The sequence below is a fragment of the Charadrius vociferus genome, unplaced genomic scaffold, assembly GCF_000708025.1.
Source record: "Charadrius vociferus isolate BGI_N301 unplaced genomic scaffold, ASM70802v2 scaffold1, whole genome shotgun sequence".
In the NCBI taxonomy this organism is placed as follows: domain Eukaryota; kingdom Metazoa; phylum Chordata; class Aves; order Charadriiformes; family Charadriidae; genus Charadrius; species Charadrius vociferus.
Window position 1 is genome coordinate 2,403,456 of NW_009647680.1, and position 14,431 is coordinate 2,417,886.

General features: G+C 38.3%; 1 protein-coding gene across 1 annotated transcript in view; it reads right to left on the reverse strand.

Moving 5' to 3' along the window:
* Window positions 1-283: 283 nt before the first annotated feature.
* Window positions 284-14,431, reverse strand: part of CEP295 (centrosomal protein 295kDa) — a 43,575-nt gene continuing 29,427 nt past the window's right edge. Inside the window, exons 17-28 of the mRNA XM_009881242.1 lie at window positions 13,764-13,870; window positions 12,125-12,263; window positions 10,345-10,578; window positions 8,816-8,970; window positions 8,406-8,568; window positions 5,429-6,051; window positions 4,396-4,569; window positions 3,156-3,273; window positions 2,151-2,354; window positions 1,507-1,615; window positions 897-999; window positions 284-331 (exon numbers count right to left, since the gene is read on the reverse strand). Of these exons, the coding sequence (XP_009879544.1) occupies window positions 284-331; window positions 897-999; window positions 1,507-1,615; window positions 2,151-2,354; window positions 3,156-3,273; window positions 4,396-4,569; window positions 5,429-6,051; window positions 8,406-8,568; window positions 8,816-8,970; window positions 10,345-10,578; window positions 12,125-12,263; window positions 13,764-13,870 (2,177 nt within the window). The remainder of the gene's footprint in view (window positions 332-896; window positions 1,000-1,506; window positions 1,616-2,150; window positions 2,355-3,155; window positions 3,274-4,395; window positions 4,570-5,428; window positions 6,052-8,405; window positions 8,569-8,815; window positions 8,971-10,344; window positions 10,579-12,124; window positions 12,264-13,763; window positions 13,871-14,431) is intronic.

Here is a 14,431-nt window from a genome sequence, read left to right on the forward strand (position 1 = left end):
TATTTTATACATGTGTATTACAAAAATTAACATGATCTCCCTTTAAGGCACATCAAGAAAGGCTTTTCACAATGTCAGTCTACTCCATGTGAGACAAGCCATGTTTAAAGCAGCTGTAGTGATCTCAGTAAAATATGAGGGTGCTACACAAATTTTGGTTACAGCTTAAAGCTGAGGATTCCTAATGGGTCCACAATTAACTTAATGAAGTCTGCATTGTTCAGTGGTCCCTTGGATTGTACCAGTATAGTAGTGTTCTGTGTTGCTCCAAGTCTTCTGCCAGTCATGGTGCTTTCCAAGTCTTCTTGGCTCGTAGTTTTTCCAGCATTTTCTGCAAATAAAACAAGCCACAAGACTACAGCAGCACTTGGGCCTGGGCCCCCTGCAGCAGCTCCAGCCTGTCAGGGCCGTTGAACATTTCCTTCCTTCCCCTTGTCTGAGGCCCAGAAAGGGGACAGGGAGAATTAATAACCCCCTACTCCAGAGAGGGTTTTATAACCTTAAGCTCAGGTGTGCTCAGCTGGACAGAATCAAACCCCCAAACTGTCTTACGATGGAAATTCAGTCAAGTTTGGGCTAACAAAAAGCCCTGCCATTCTTTTGCCAAGCAGAGTTTCTAGCAGCTGGAGCACCCAAGAGATTTTTGCTCAACCTCAGGTCACCAGAAAAACTCAGCCTGAGGCAGACACACTTTTTAGAGAAGATTTCAGCTCAGTCATAGTGTTGGCAAGGAAATTGTTAAGAGGGATGTACCCATAGCATCACATAAAATCGAGACTGGTTTGATGGTCTCTTTCAGTTGCACTCACACTACAGAGCTATGTCTCAATCAGCCTGATGAGAAGCTCAGTGAAACCACAACTAAGCAGGTAGATAACATGGTAACAGACTATTACCTTCTGAAACTCTTTTGCCTTTTCTCTGTTTTTAGCATAAGTTTCTTGCCTTGTTTTTTCTTCCTTTCTGATTTTCACTTCTGCAAGTTGATGATAAAGTTGTCTGAAAGAGTAGGAAAAAAAATTTGTCAGGAGGAAAAGTGGCAAAGCTGGAATAAGTTCACAAGCTTAAGGGTTTATATGGTCTCAGTAGCTAGAAATTAAGAAAGGAAATTTTGACTCAGCTCTCTGTTAATCTCAATCACTTCAAATTCCTCTTGGGCTGCATCTAACAAACACCCCATTCAGGAGTTGTATGTGCTGCATATTACTAATAAGCGCCCAAGTGCAATTGTGAACTTTGCTTCAAATTCAGTCTGGTTTCATGTGTTGACAGGCAGAGCTGCCTTCGCATGATGCACAGAGCAGGCTGCCAGCTGTGCCTCCTGCTGCCAGCCAAGCAGGTGCCTGTGTCAAACACACCTAGTGTTTCTCTCCCAACTGTTCCACATTAAGCAGAATTGGGTCCAACTGGAGATCACAAACTGCTCCGACTGACCAGTAGCTTTCATTAGATCAAAAAAACCAGTAGTTTGTGTGTTAACTTCTCCCACTTGTGTTCATGCAATACCTTGAAGTACGCTGGTGCATTTTGGTTTCTCCAGACTTCCTGTCCTCTGGAGAAGACACTTTCACTTCTCCTACTTTCTTCAACTGATTGGCAACTGCACCTTGTTTTTCTTTAAAAAAAAAGAAAGAAAAAAAAAGCCAAGCATCTCTTAAGTCTCTAGTCTAGCTAACTCAAAAGCGTGGGAGATTTTTAAATGACACTACAAAAAAATGAAACAGGCTAGCAGGATGGACTCTGGTGATGACGTCTCATGGAAAAAAAAAAAAAAAAAATCTTCAGTGTCTCACTCCTGAGGCTGCTGCCTGCACTTCAGGCCAGCTGTGTTCTCAACAGCCAACTTCCAGCACCTCATTAGCAGATGTTAGAGATGCATCATGTCGCTTAATATGGTTGTTCTTTGATGAACAGCTATATAGACATCTTATGACTACAAATGTGCAGGCAGACTGCAAAAATGTGAAGAGGACCCATAAGGGCCTTTACAACGCTAATGAGATAGCCAGACCCTCCCCACATCCCTGAGAAAACAAATTAAAGAATATCCCAGTATGCAATAGCAAAGATGCAACAAATGTGAAATCTATTCTTCAATATAAAACAGCAACTAAAAGAATACCTAGTGTGATGTCCCCAGATAAACCTACCAGAGATAAGACAAGACCCCTTTTGTCTGCTGAACTTCTCAGACTTTGCTCTCTGAAGCCGTCTGGCTTCTGGCTTTTCATTTTCTCTCTCTTTATTTTTTATTTCTTCTACTCTTTTCAGAGACTTCTGGATGAAGTTCTTCTTTCTTTTTAAAAAGGATTCTTGCAAACTCCCTGGTGTAGCCGCAAACTCCAGCAGCATCACTGAAAGAAAACGAGAAGTCTGAATATTTCTCACTTTCAGCAATGAGCGATATCACCTCTAATGAGTCGTGCATTTCAATGTATTTCTCCTAAAACGCTGAGCTTTACTGCTTTTGTAAATCACACCAGGAGAACGGCATTGCCAACAATGAGTAATCTTGCAAACCAAGCAGCAGTGCAGACCTATGGAATCCAAGCAGGTCTGCCAAGCCAAACACCGTGATAAATACTGCATCAAAAGCATCTTGATGCCTTAAAACGTATCGGAGACCTGAGAAGTCCCTACCACGGTCAAGTTCTGTCAATTCCTGTCTGTCACGTTACTGCTGTTCATCGTCGACAAAAGATATTTCAACATTTTACTGATGTTTCACACTGTCATCAGAAAAGCATAAAAAAAGACGTTCCTTGGCTACAGAGCTTGGGGACTCGCAGGAAAAAAAAACAAAACCCAAAACAAGTGAAGGTGCATAAACTATATGACAACAAACCACAAAACATGACTGAATTTTTCAAAATTAAGTAGTTAGAACACAAACCCCACAATGCATTGCAGACATGAACTTTTCATGAAAGATAGCCTGGTATAGGAAGAGACAACTCAGTACTTCCTCGTCAACAGGACACACGTTAAACCTGGGTCAAACGTAGTACAAACCAAGCCAGAGGAGCAAGACGCACTTGCCTAAGTAGAAGAGGCTCTATATTTTCCAAAGGAGAGATGTGTTTTATTAATGACTTTAACACTATAAACGAAGACCTCCATCTCAACTTCAGTATACTGAAGTTACACATTATTACCTGCAGTTTGAGGTGACAGAACGTGACTGCCATTGGGACTCCGGGCTTTGGAAGAACCACCAGACCTTACGAACGCTGCATCGTCTCCATCTGGAACTAGCGGTAAAAATTCTCCCTCCTGTTTCAAAAGGAATTGGTGATTGGAAATGCTTACGACATACCACAAGTTTGAGTAAAGTAGTACTGTAGCATAGACCCAATGTAAATAAAAGACATACTCTTTTGCCTTTATAGCAGATGCAAGAAAAACATCAGAAGTAGATCTTGGTTGTAAGTATTAAAAAGCTACTTTCTAAAAACATTTTAAAACTTAAAAAAAACCCCAAAACATTAAAGACCCTTTGCCCACCAGATTTCAACTGCTTGTTCTTAATACAGGGCTGCATAATTTTGTCTTGACAGACTTGTTCTTCTTTGCCTCTGTTCTCTCTAGTTCTGCCACATCACTCCCTCACTGCTCTTCCCCCCTTCTCAGCTCGAAGGTGACACCCACTGCAGAAGCACAGTCTCCAGCTGCCAACCTCCACCTTACCCACATGTCAATTACTTTATAAAGACCCATCCTTAGGCAATTTTAGGATCTTCTCTAGATGCCTCCTGCTATTGAAACGTGATTTCACCTAATCTGTTTATCTAAACAGATACACATTATGTGGTTCTACGTTATTGCTTCAGCACCCAAAATACTCTCATTTCAAACCAGTCCCGCTACAGTTTACGGCCTTTGCTATATAAAAGCAAACAGCAAAAAGCATACCATAGGCAAATTAAGCATGGCAGTATGACTAACTGACCATATTTTCCCCATAAGCCTCAAAGTGCTGTGTGGGCCTGATGTAGCTCCATCTGCCAGGTATGGGATTGTTCCTTTTTTCCTGTTTAGTTTGTAGCTTTGTTTTATCCCACCCTCTTCTCTCCTTCAAGTCTTCAACTAACGGGATACAATTTAGTCTTGCAAACACCAGCAAGATGGTTCTTTTCTCAGCAAAAGTCTTCCCAAACTCTTATCTACGCTGATATGATGAGGTAGTGATTTTAAGCAATAGCACAAATTTAAGATCTTTTAGATCTGTCCAGAAAACATAACATCAAACCAAGATGATCCACGCAATCACCAAGCTCAGATAATGCTAACATTCTCTCGCTTTGCAACAAGGTATTAACTTCTACAGTGGGGCCTCTCCTTATTATGATTAATACTAACTTAAAGTCAGAATTACATTAGATAATAAAGACTCACCTCAGTAAACACGTTAAATTCAGGCTGATCCACACATGCTGGGTTATTGATTTTATCCTCCTTAATTTTCTCTTGGTTACTATGTTCAATGTCTGATTCTGCAATACTGATGTCATTTGAGCTTATCAGAGTGAGTTCAGGTTCTTCCATAATACCATGCCCTGACTCAGTCTCCTAGAAAATAAATTATTCAAGACATCAACGTGAAAAATAAAAAAAATAGAGAAAAAACACTATTCCCAGCAACAACAACAAATTATTCAAGATATCAATGTGAAAATAAAAAAATAGAGAAAAACACTATTCCCAGCAACAACAACAGCTGTTATCTTGTCAGAAAGAGGCTCATTCAACATGCAGAAGAAAGACAATCTGCCCCCAGGCAATAAATGAAATACAGAGTGCACTTTGCCAGAGGTTTTGATGTATGCAAACTCTGGAACCTAAATCCAATGCAAAGTATTTTATATACCAGTGTTAAAAAAAAAACCAACCCAAAAACAAATAACCCAAAGCAACCAAACAACAACAAAAACTCCACCTCTCCTCTGCTCACCTCAAGTTTAAATTACTTGTTCTAGGGCAAACTTATTTTTTTTAAAAAGCTATATCAAAGTTATTTCCTTAAGTTTGCTTATGCTTTGGTTAAAATGTTTACCTCCTTCAGGCTCTTCTAAATGGGGAGAGGGACTGCCCAGTTAAGTAACCATGCCATGTCATGCAGGTGCATACGCTATACCGACTGATGCTAAGAGAGGGAGGGGCAACAGAGACCTTATAGCTCCTCCAACAATCATGGGAACTCCAGCTCATTTTAGCTACTGCTAATTATTTCAGTGCTGTGATCCGAAATGTGAATGAGTAGTAAGGCAGAAGTCCAGGAAACATAAAAGTCAAACTAGAACTGTAAAATCAACACTTGCCAAGCTTTCAGATATTAAAGGTCTAAAATAACTTGGTGCAACAACAACAACAAAAAACACAACAAAAAAGCCTGCAGAAATTACTGCTTTTGAAAATCTGCTTTACTCACCCAAACTGGAATACAACGTGAGCTTCTGGGCACAGAATTAGAATGTTTTTCATGTCTCTCCAGGAAAGAACCATTCTGTTGTACGACAGCCTGTAAACGGATGTCTGAGTCTTCCAAGTTGGTTTCTCTGGGAACCCTGGAAGATTTCTGTACTTCTGGAAAGCCTTGATCTGGCTCCTTTATATTCATATTGCACTGAGAATCCAGCTCCACAGCTTTTTCACGTACATGGACTGATTTTTCAGGTAGCTTTGCATACTTCTTATCAAATGATTTTTCAGAAGACACAGTCTCTTTTAATAAGTGTGGAGGGAAAGTTTCATCCACTGTAACTGGTGTGGTATTTAGCTGATAAAGTGATTTTTCCTCTTCCAGTGGATTCAGACTTTCATTTCGCAGATCTTCCATTGAATATTGGAGATCAAGACATTCCATATTTCTTGTCAGTTCTTCATATTCTCTGGCAGATGAAACATGGCTCTCATTGCCCCATTTTTTAATTCCAGGGGTTTGTTCAAAAGATCCCTGTGACACAGCATTAAGGTCCACCGGCTGATCAGCATTCTGACAGTGATCGCTCACAGCAGATTCTAATTGTAGTGGGTGAAAAGATTCTTCAGATCCTGTTACAAAAGTTATCAAGAGTCAAAATTCTAGCTAACACAACAGAATTTCAATTTTAAAAAGTCCCTCCATAATAAGACTTTTCAGTAACGTATAACAAGTAGTCTCATAAATAGGAAGAAATAGTTTGTTTAAAAAAAGGTCTGCTTAAGTTTCTTCAAACGTATCATTAACATTACATAAAATGATTCCTTCACTGCACAGAAAACAACTTCAAGAAACAACACTTTTTGTTGCTGCTTAGAATATATTTAAGGACAGACTTTGTGATGGTGCTAACATAACTACACAGGAAGTCAATGGATTTTACAGTTTATACTCTGTAAACCAAAGTCCTTTGAGTGCCTTTTGGGCATCCAAAGTCTCTAAAACAGGAAGAAAATCCAAAACACCATTACTTGGGCAGAAACTCTTCAAAGTAGAAGAAAACATCCAAACTGGAACAATGACTGCTGCTCCTACAAGTCACAATATTGCGTCCTAAATTACCTTTCCCTTAGGATCTACACGCACAAATTAAGATGACTTTTTTCCCAGAAGAGGCTCGGAAAAGAGAAAGATCGGGTATCAACAGCTTCATTACTGGGGAGACATTTCAGCAGTACAGCATATGCCAAAAACCAGGGTTGTTTAAAAAATTACATTTTTTTTTTTTTTTACATGTGCCTCTGACTTAAGTTCGATAAAATCAGTTACACCATCTCCAGCACGATGCTATCAACAGGCTTTTTATACATACAGAAATACATCACATGAACCTTTAAAGGTTTCCTTTAAAGATTTTTTTTTTTTTTTGCATTCTTTGACAAAACAAAATATCTAGTTTTATGTGTATAAAGAATATTGTCTCCTGGTAAACAGCTTTTAACGGGAAGGGAGGAATTACACTGCAACATCAGGCAACACTAGAAAAATCTCCAGATGAGGGAGTTGCCTATCAACCTGCCTGGAACTGACAACCCTAAATAGTGGTTATTCGCTTAGCCTGTTGTTTATGTTATTTCCCCCCCTTTTAAAGCACAAGGATAATTGGTTTGGGATTATAGAAACACTTAAGAGATGGGGAGATATTGCAGTTATGTTTAAAGCACAAAGATTGTTTGTATAAACAATTTAGAAATACAACGTTTTGAAATTATAAGAGAGCTTCCTAAATCCTATTTGCTGTGACCACAGGTAGTCTCAAGTGTAACCCTCTTCTGGCATTTTTTCACTTTTTTTTTGTATCAGCATTTTTGTACCAGCATCTGCCAGCTAAAGAGAAATATAATATATACAGAATAGTTGCTTGGAGCTTTAAACATGAACAGTGTGTGTTTCCAAAAATTGTATGTATATATATATGCAAATAAAGATACTTAACGAGGAACATTTACATTATTTTGACTAATAGATTTATTTATATTGTGCTGTGTTTCCTATTACTGTTCAGCTTTCTGTTGGAGCACCTTAAAATGATGAAACACCGTATTCTTGGTAAATAACAGCTTCAGAAATACTGAGATTTCTACTAGCTGCATTTGGAATTTCAGATTGATCCTTTTCTTTAGAATACATGAAATACTAAGTTAATTTGAATTCAACTGCAAAACATTAAAAAATACTTTTCATGCTATAAGCTGCAGTTAACTTAATGCTGCTATGGAACCACGAACTTTTAATCTACTAAATTAATCGCTACATTGTAATCTAAAGGTTTATTCCTTCCTCTCTCTTCCTCCCCATTCCCTTTGTTTTGTAGATAGATAAAGCAATTCTATAATCAGATCAAATATCACAACATGCCATACATAATGACTATTGGTGTGACTTAACAGTGGAAAAGGAAAACTCAATTTTTTTTGAAGGATACAATGCGCAAAAGAAAAGTGAGTAAGATCAGAGAGATTCTACCACCTATACCTCAAAACATTTTAACCATTTTATGGAACTTCCTTAATTTCCTCAAACCTACAAGATGATGGCTATGCATGAACAAATATTTGGAAGAGTACTTAAACTGACAGTTTCAGCCAGAGTTGGTATTTCTTCAATAACATCATAATTACTGTACAAGCAACATAATATCCATTACAGTGACTTGAATATGCAGGTCTGCTTTTGTATTAAAAGTCGCAACTGCTGAGGAAATAATGAATTTCACAAAAAGTAACTGCCCATTAAAGGTGGTGGAGAAGACCGTGTGTGAGAGAGCAGCAGCAGAGTTCAGACATTTCAAAGTAGAGCTGATAGAGAACTGGAGAATTCTTTCCCAGGTTCAACACAGCAATCCCACCTTAAGAACTGGTATTCACATATTGGCATTCACAATGGGTTGATTTGGAAAGCATCGATCTGCCTATACTGTACATACCCAGAGTAAGGTTTTCATTAACAGACTCTTCTTCTGCTGCAATATTGTTTGCCCCGTTGGTATCCAGACTAGAAGGCAGACTGCTTCTTTGTATGTTCAAACTGGAGTTTGCCACTTCCAGAAACGTAGACATGTCTTGACTTATTGTTGAAAAGTTTGAAGTCTAGTGTCAGAAAAAAAATCTTAAATAAGATTCAATTTCTGAGGAATATGAAGGATAAAAAGTTAAGGGTAATATTTGATTTTTAGATCACATTTCTGCTACAACCAGCAAAAAGACTTCCAATTCCAACTATATCAAGGACTATTATTGTTTCTTCTAAACAGAAGACAGTATAGAGATTATACATTTAAATCTTACAGAAATCTTAAGACAAAGTATTTTCTCCATCAGAGTTTTTCTGTAGTACCTTGCTAAATTCTCTACTGTCTTGTGAAATTCTGTATTGAGAACAGGATGATGAAGTATCAAAATCAAGACTTGGTTCCAAAGGCTGAAAGAGCTGGTGATGGAAGTTCGGAACATTTCTTTCTGTTTCAGGAAAATCAAGTTCAGCAGCTAGAGCTATAAGAAGAGATTATCTTAAAAACAAACACACACGTGTGTCGTGTCCCCTCACACATCTCCCCCCGCCCCCAACCAAAACAAAACACCCCCACCCCACCCCCAAACAATGGACATATCACACCTTGCTTCTATATGCAGTAAATAAAGCACGTAGAATTCTGCAAGTATACAAATACTAGCTTGTTAAAAAAAAAAAAAAAGCCTTTACAGCATCTAATTCTTTCACTCTGATACAATGCAAATACAAAAAGCAGTAAGAAATTGCTTCACTAATGCAGTGGTTTTTTTAATGAACAGATGAGCCCATAAGCTCTCTGTTCAGCATTTGTGGGACTGCGTCAGAAGTACTGTGGGCCTCCCAGTACAAAACACACAGCGACACGGTGGAGCAAGTCCAATGAAAAGCCACAAGCACAAGGTTAAAGGAAGGATGAAGCACATGACGTCTAAAGAGAAGCTAAAAAAATGAGTTTATTCAATCTTAAGAAAAAGCATGGGGGTATGGGGGAAGAGGCACAGAAATCTCTGCTCTATACTGCATACTAAGAGACAGTATAGGGAAGATACTGTCAGTCTTGAAAATGCTCACTGAAAGAAAAAGAGATAATGGACACAAGATGGAACAGAGGAAATTCAGGGAGGGGAGAAGTTGTTAAAAATGTTGCCCAGGGGAGTGTGGATTCTCTGTCCTTGGAGATACTCAGAACTTGACTGGACAAGGCCTTAAGCTACCCGGTTTACGTTGACTCTGCTGTGAGCAGGAAGGATAATTTCAATCACAAGTTGAAATCCTTCCTGGTCTACATTAATCTATAATTCTATGAGCCTAGGTATTCAAACATTCCAGGAGGAAGTGGTTCCAATTAAAATACTGGCATTATCTTCACGATAGCTAATAAAGATTTCTTATTTTCATGAATTGTTACATTTTTCTAGAAAGCACAGAACTCCCATCAGTCTGTTAATCAGTGTTTCATCAACTATGCTACTCTACATGAATAATAAGGTATAATGTATTATTGTCTCTACCTTCCTGAAGACAAGGTTATGTATAAACAAGCAATAAAATTGGCAGAGATGAAAAACAGCCAAGCGACAGTAGCAGGAAGCTGTGTAAAACTAGACCACGATCAGACAGATACCAGATTAGACAATCTTTTTTTTTCTTGCACTAACACTACGGCATATGGACGTATAGATAAAACAGAGCATGAAGAACATCAAACCACCAAAGTTCTTGCATGTACAATCCTTACTGTCTTTAAAACGTAAGCTGAACATAAATGAGACAGACTAACACATTACATTGAGTAAACCTCTCATTCCACATGATGACAGCGTAGCACAAAAATGCTTTAAAATGGCAAATACCTTGGAAAAGTGCATTGTCTTCTGAGTAAGAGTTCAAATCTCCCGTGTATTTCCTCAAGATCTGCTGTATCCGACTTCCTTTATAAAGGTACATCTCTCCTTCAGGCAACTGAGTTTCAGATACTCCAGACAAATTCTCTTGTGTCTGCTGTGAGGAAAAAGGCAGTGAGGAGTTCCAAGGGTGGCTTGCTGCTTTGCTCAAAATTCGATCTTCCGTACTATCAGAAGACAATCCTGAAATGGTAAGCTACATGTTCACCGTTTTGCATATAAACCACTTACATGAAGTCATCTGAAAAGACACTGCTTAATACCCTGAAATATTCATGAGGAGCTCCGGGGTTTTGTTTCTTTAATCGTCTCCTGTCAATGCTCCCACAAACCTTACCACAAATTTCCACAAATTCAAGTTGATAATATCTAATTAGGTAGTAGTCAGTACAGCTTAGCACTTTTAGAGTATGTAGACTTAGGAAATACTGAAACAATAAAAGCCGAAAAGAAGCAGTACTGTTATTTTATGCTAGCTAGCATATTTTTACCTCCTATCACATATATATGCGTCAATCCTTTAATGTGATCTTGAGTATCTTTATGACATTGTGCAGTAGTTTTATTCATGATTAACTAGAAATTGCCCAATACCAACACAAGAAATCTGAGGGAATCAAGGCTACCAAAACCAAAACAAAGAGCTTTGTCTATACGCTTACAGAAGAATTGCACAAAGCTGTTAGAAAAGGTCATCATTAAGCACTGAGTGTACTATGAAGAGACAGCTAGACTAGAAAAATTCATTCATGCAGCTGAGCAACCAAAAACCTTTGGTATTTTTCTCCCACAGCTAAAAAACAACAGAAAAGAAAAGCTACAAACAAGTGATCTTAGAATTTGTTGTAGCTTTCTTATGAAAATAAAACACAGATTTGTCATGAGTTATGAAGTTTATTACTCAAAATAACACTTAGCAGTTTAGAACATTAGCCACCGACACCTCAGGCTGTAAAAACTGTAGTCTTCAAAAACTCAGGTATAAACATGGAATAACTCATATACACATGTTGTTTATGAGATCAGATGTGTCATATTAACACAATATTAAGCCTTAGAGCAAATAAATCCACGTCACTATCTAATAACTTTCAAACTTACTTCCCATGTTCACAAGTGATAATGTCAGTATATAAAGGAGCAACTATATATATATTTCAAAGGAATTATTTTTAAATTTATGAAAGCTAACAGGACCAAGAGGCAGACTGCAAGTAAAAATGATATGAACACATATTTCCCAGAAAACTACTAAAAGTCAATATGGCATTCAAATGACATTTTCACGTTATTAACAATTACTATGGTGACAAGCAGATATCAAAACCGTTCTCTTAACAGCAAGACAACAATCATAGGTCTGTAACAATCTACGATATATATTGATTAGAAAACTTTTATCATCGTATCATTTGTGGATCAGTTTTTTTAAAAAAATTTTGCCACTTGAAAACTGTTAGTGTTACAGTTGCTTAATAAAACTCAAAATTTACTTTGCCAAAGCAGATGCGTTGTAAGTCTAGGTTATTATGAAAGTAAAAAAAATCATGAACACAAACATTTAGTTACACTCAACTCTGTAAGACATATTAATTGTTCTTAAGTGAAGTTCCACACTAGCCCATTTCAGAAGAACTTACGTCCAGTGAGTTAGACCCATTCTGCTAGAAAATAAAAAGAATACAGAGTTTTCCTTTTACAAGAACAACAACAAAACCCAAACACTTACCAGTGTCTACAGGACTTGCATCCAACGGGTCACTAGTCAAAAAGCTTCCAGTGGAAACTGTTGAAGATAAGTCACAGGGTATTCCTTGCATGAAAGCCTCTGAAGCTGTGTTTGTGGATACTACTTTAGAAAGTACCTCCTAGGATGAAATAACATAGCTATTACCGTGTATTCAGATGTCCATAATGAAAGCTTTAAAACCACAATTTTCATTCGGAGCTCAGTTCAAGTGTAGAAGCCTTCATGTTTTGCACAGTCAGGCAAATACAGAGTCATCATTGCTCAGCACAAAACATTCACACCTGATGTCCCAGACACATCACTCCCAACAGCCCCCTCCCCTCAACACACACACGTGCGCACACACACACACTTAAAGCCTCTCAGAACTGCATATAAATCACAACACCTGGAAGATAAGATTATCTTCTGGTGGTCAGATTTGGCTATTTCTCATCACAGACCCACTTCAGTAGAATTGTAGATCTCAGAGGAACATATATGCAATACATTAAAAACTCAGGAATTTTACAAGTACTTGCAGTATTGAGCCTCTAGCAGACAGGAAACTGACTTAAAAGTGTAATTCTATGAAACTAAACTAAAGATATACAAAATATCCTAAAATATTATCTTCCTTAATTTTGAGGTAAGGTCTACAAAGTCAAAACAAAGAATGAGGGATCTTTTACTTCCAAATTTTGAAGAATTAGATGTGAACATTTCTTCCCAAACAAATTCTGAACTAAGTCGTGCACTAAGAAAATAAAAGACAAAAATCTGAGAAACCCTCTCCTTACATTTTTCATCACATACCACCTTATATAAATATATTGAACATATACAAAACACATACATTTTATGTACATTTATACATATACATGTTAAACACAGCATTTTAAAAATACTGTTTTTATCTCTTGACAAAACAATGGTTATCTTTGGGTGAGGGATAAGCAGGGGATATCACTGATGTTGATTTTGGCAAGGCTTTTGATGCTGTCTCTCACAGCATTCTTGTATCCCAGTTTGGATGTCACAACCTGGATGGGTGGACGACAAGATGGGTAAAAAACTGGCTGCATAATCAGGCTCAGAGAACAGCGATTAAAGAGTTATGCTCTACCTGGAGGTGGGGAACAAGTGGAGTGTAATGGGGCTCCTCCCTAGGACTTGTCCTCTTTAACACCTTTGGTAATGACCCAGGGGAGGCGAAATCATACTTTATTCAAGTTTGCAAATAACAAAGTTGGAAGGACCATCCAGTACACTAAATGTCACAGCTGACATCTAGAAGGACCTTGTGAAGGCTCTACAGGAATATTATGAAATTCAGCAAGAACAAACGCAAAGTCCAGCACCTGGGAAGGAAGAACCCCGTGCATCACTCTGAGCTGGGGCCTGCCTGGGAGCAGCCCTGTGAGAAAGGACCCAGGAGTCTCAGCAGACAGCGAGCTGAGCGTAAGCACACAGTGTGCCCTGGCAGTAAAGAGGGGCAACAGAATTTGGATTCATCACAGTGATTACCTCTCTTGGTGCTTGTTATATTGCTGCACCCAGCCTTAGCCCCATAATATGAGATAGAAAGGTTTCATCACACAATAAACTTATGTTATATGGCGATTGTGATACGACTAACCGTATTATCAAGTCTGAATGATGGTCCAGAATGTGTTGTAACTCCCTCTCCAACTGCAGCAGCAAGAACCGGTGAATCTTGAGCCACTTGAGAATCCTGGGACTGGGCTGAATACAAATGTAATAGAAGCAATAAGGAACAGAAAGCAACTTTTGAGTTCATAGTTAGCAAATGTTTTTTTGAACACCAGATGGCAGTAACATTCTGCTGCTGCTGTCCTCACTGTTAGGGCACTGATTTTGCTCATCCTTACCACTTTCTTCTCACTTACAACATACTTTCTGCTCCACTGTACCACCAATTTAATTGGTAACCAGCGGTTCTCCTTGACCAGCCTTCCTAAACTTCCTAACTAGCATGACTGCTCTCCGCAGAGCATGCAGGAAGAGCTAGAAATTCATAGTTTGGTGTTGCAGAATGAAACATGGCTTTTTTTCTTACTACAATCATTTAATTGGAGTGGGGGGAAGTCTTTTGCCCTCTACCATTACAATGATTACAAAGAAAAGCAGACATTCTAAGTAGATCAGAGAAATCAGAAACACTGAATTACTTAACTATAGCATGACTACTACCACAGAACTAAATCACCTTTGCCATAACGTTCTTACACATAAAAATAAGTAAGATTAGTAGCTGTGCAAAATAAGTACCGTAGCAGCACAACA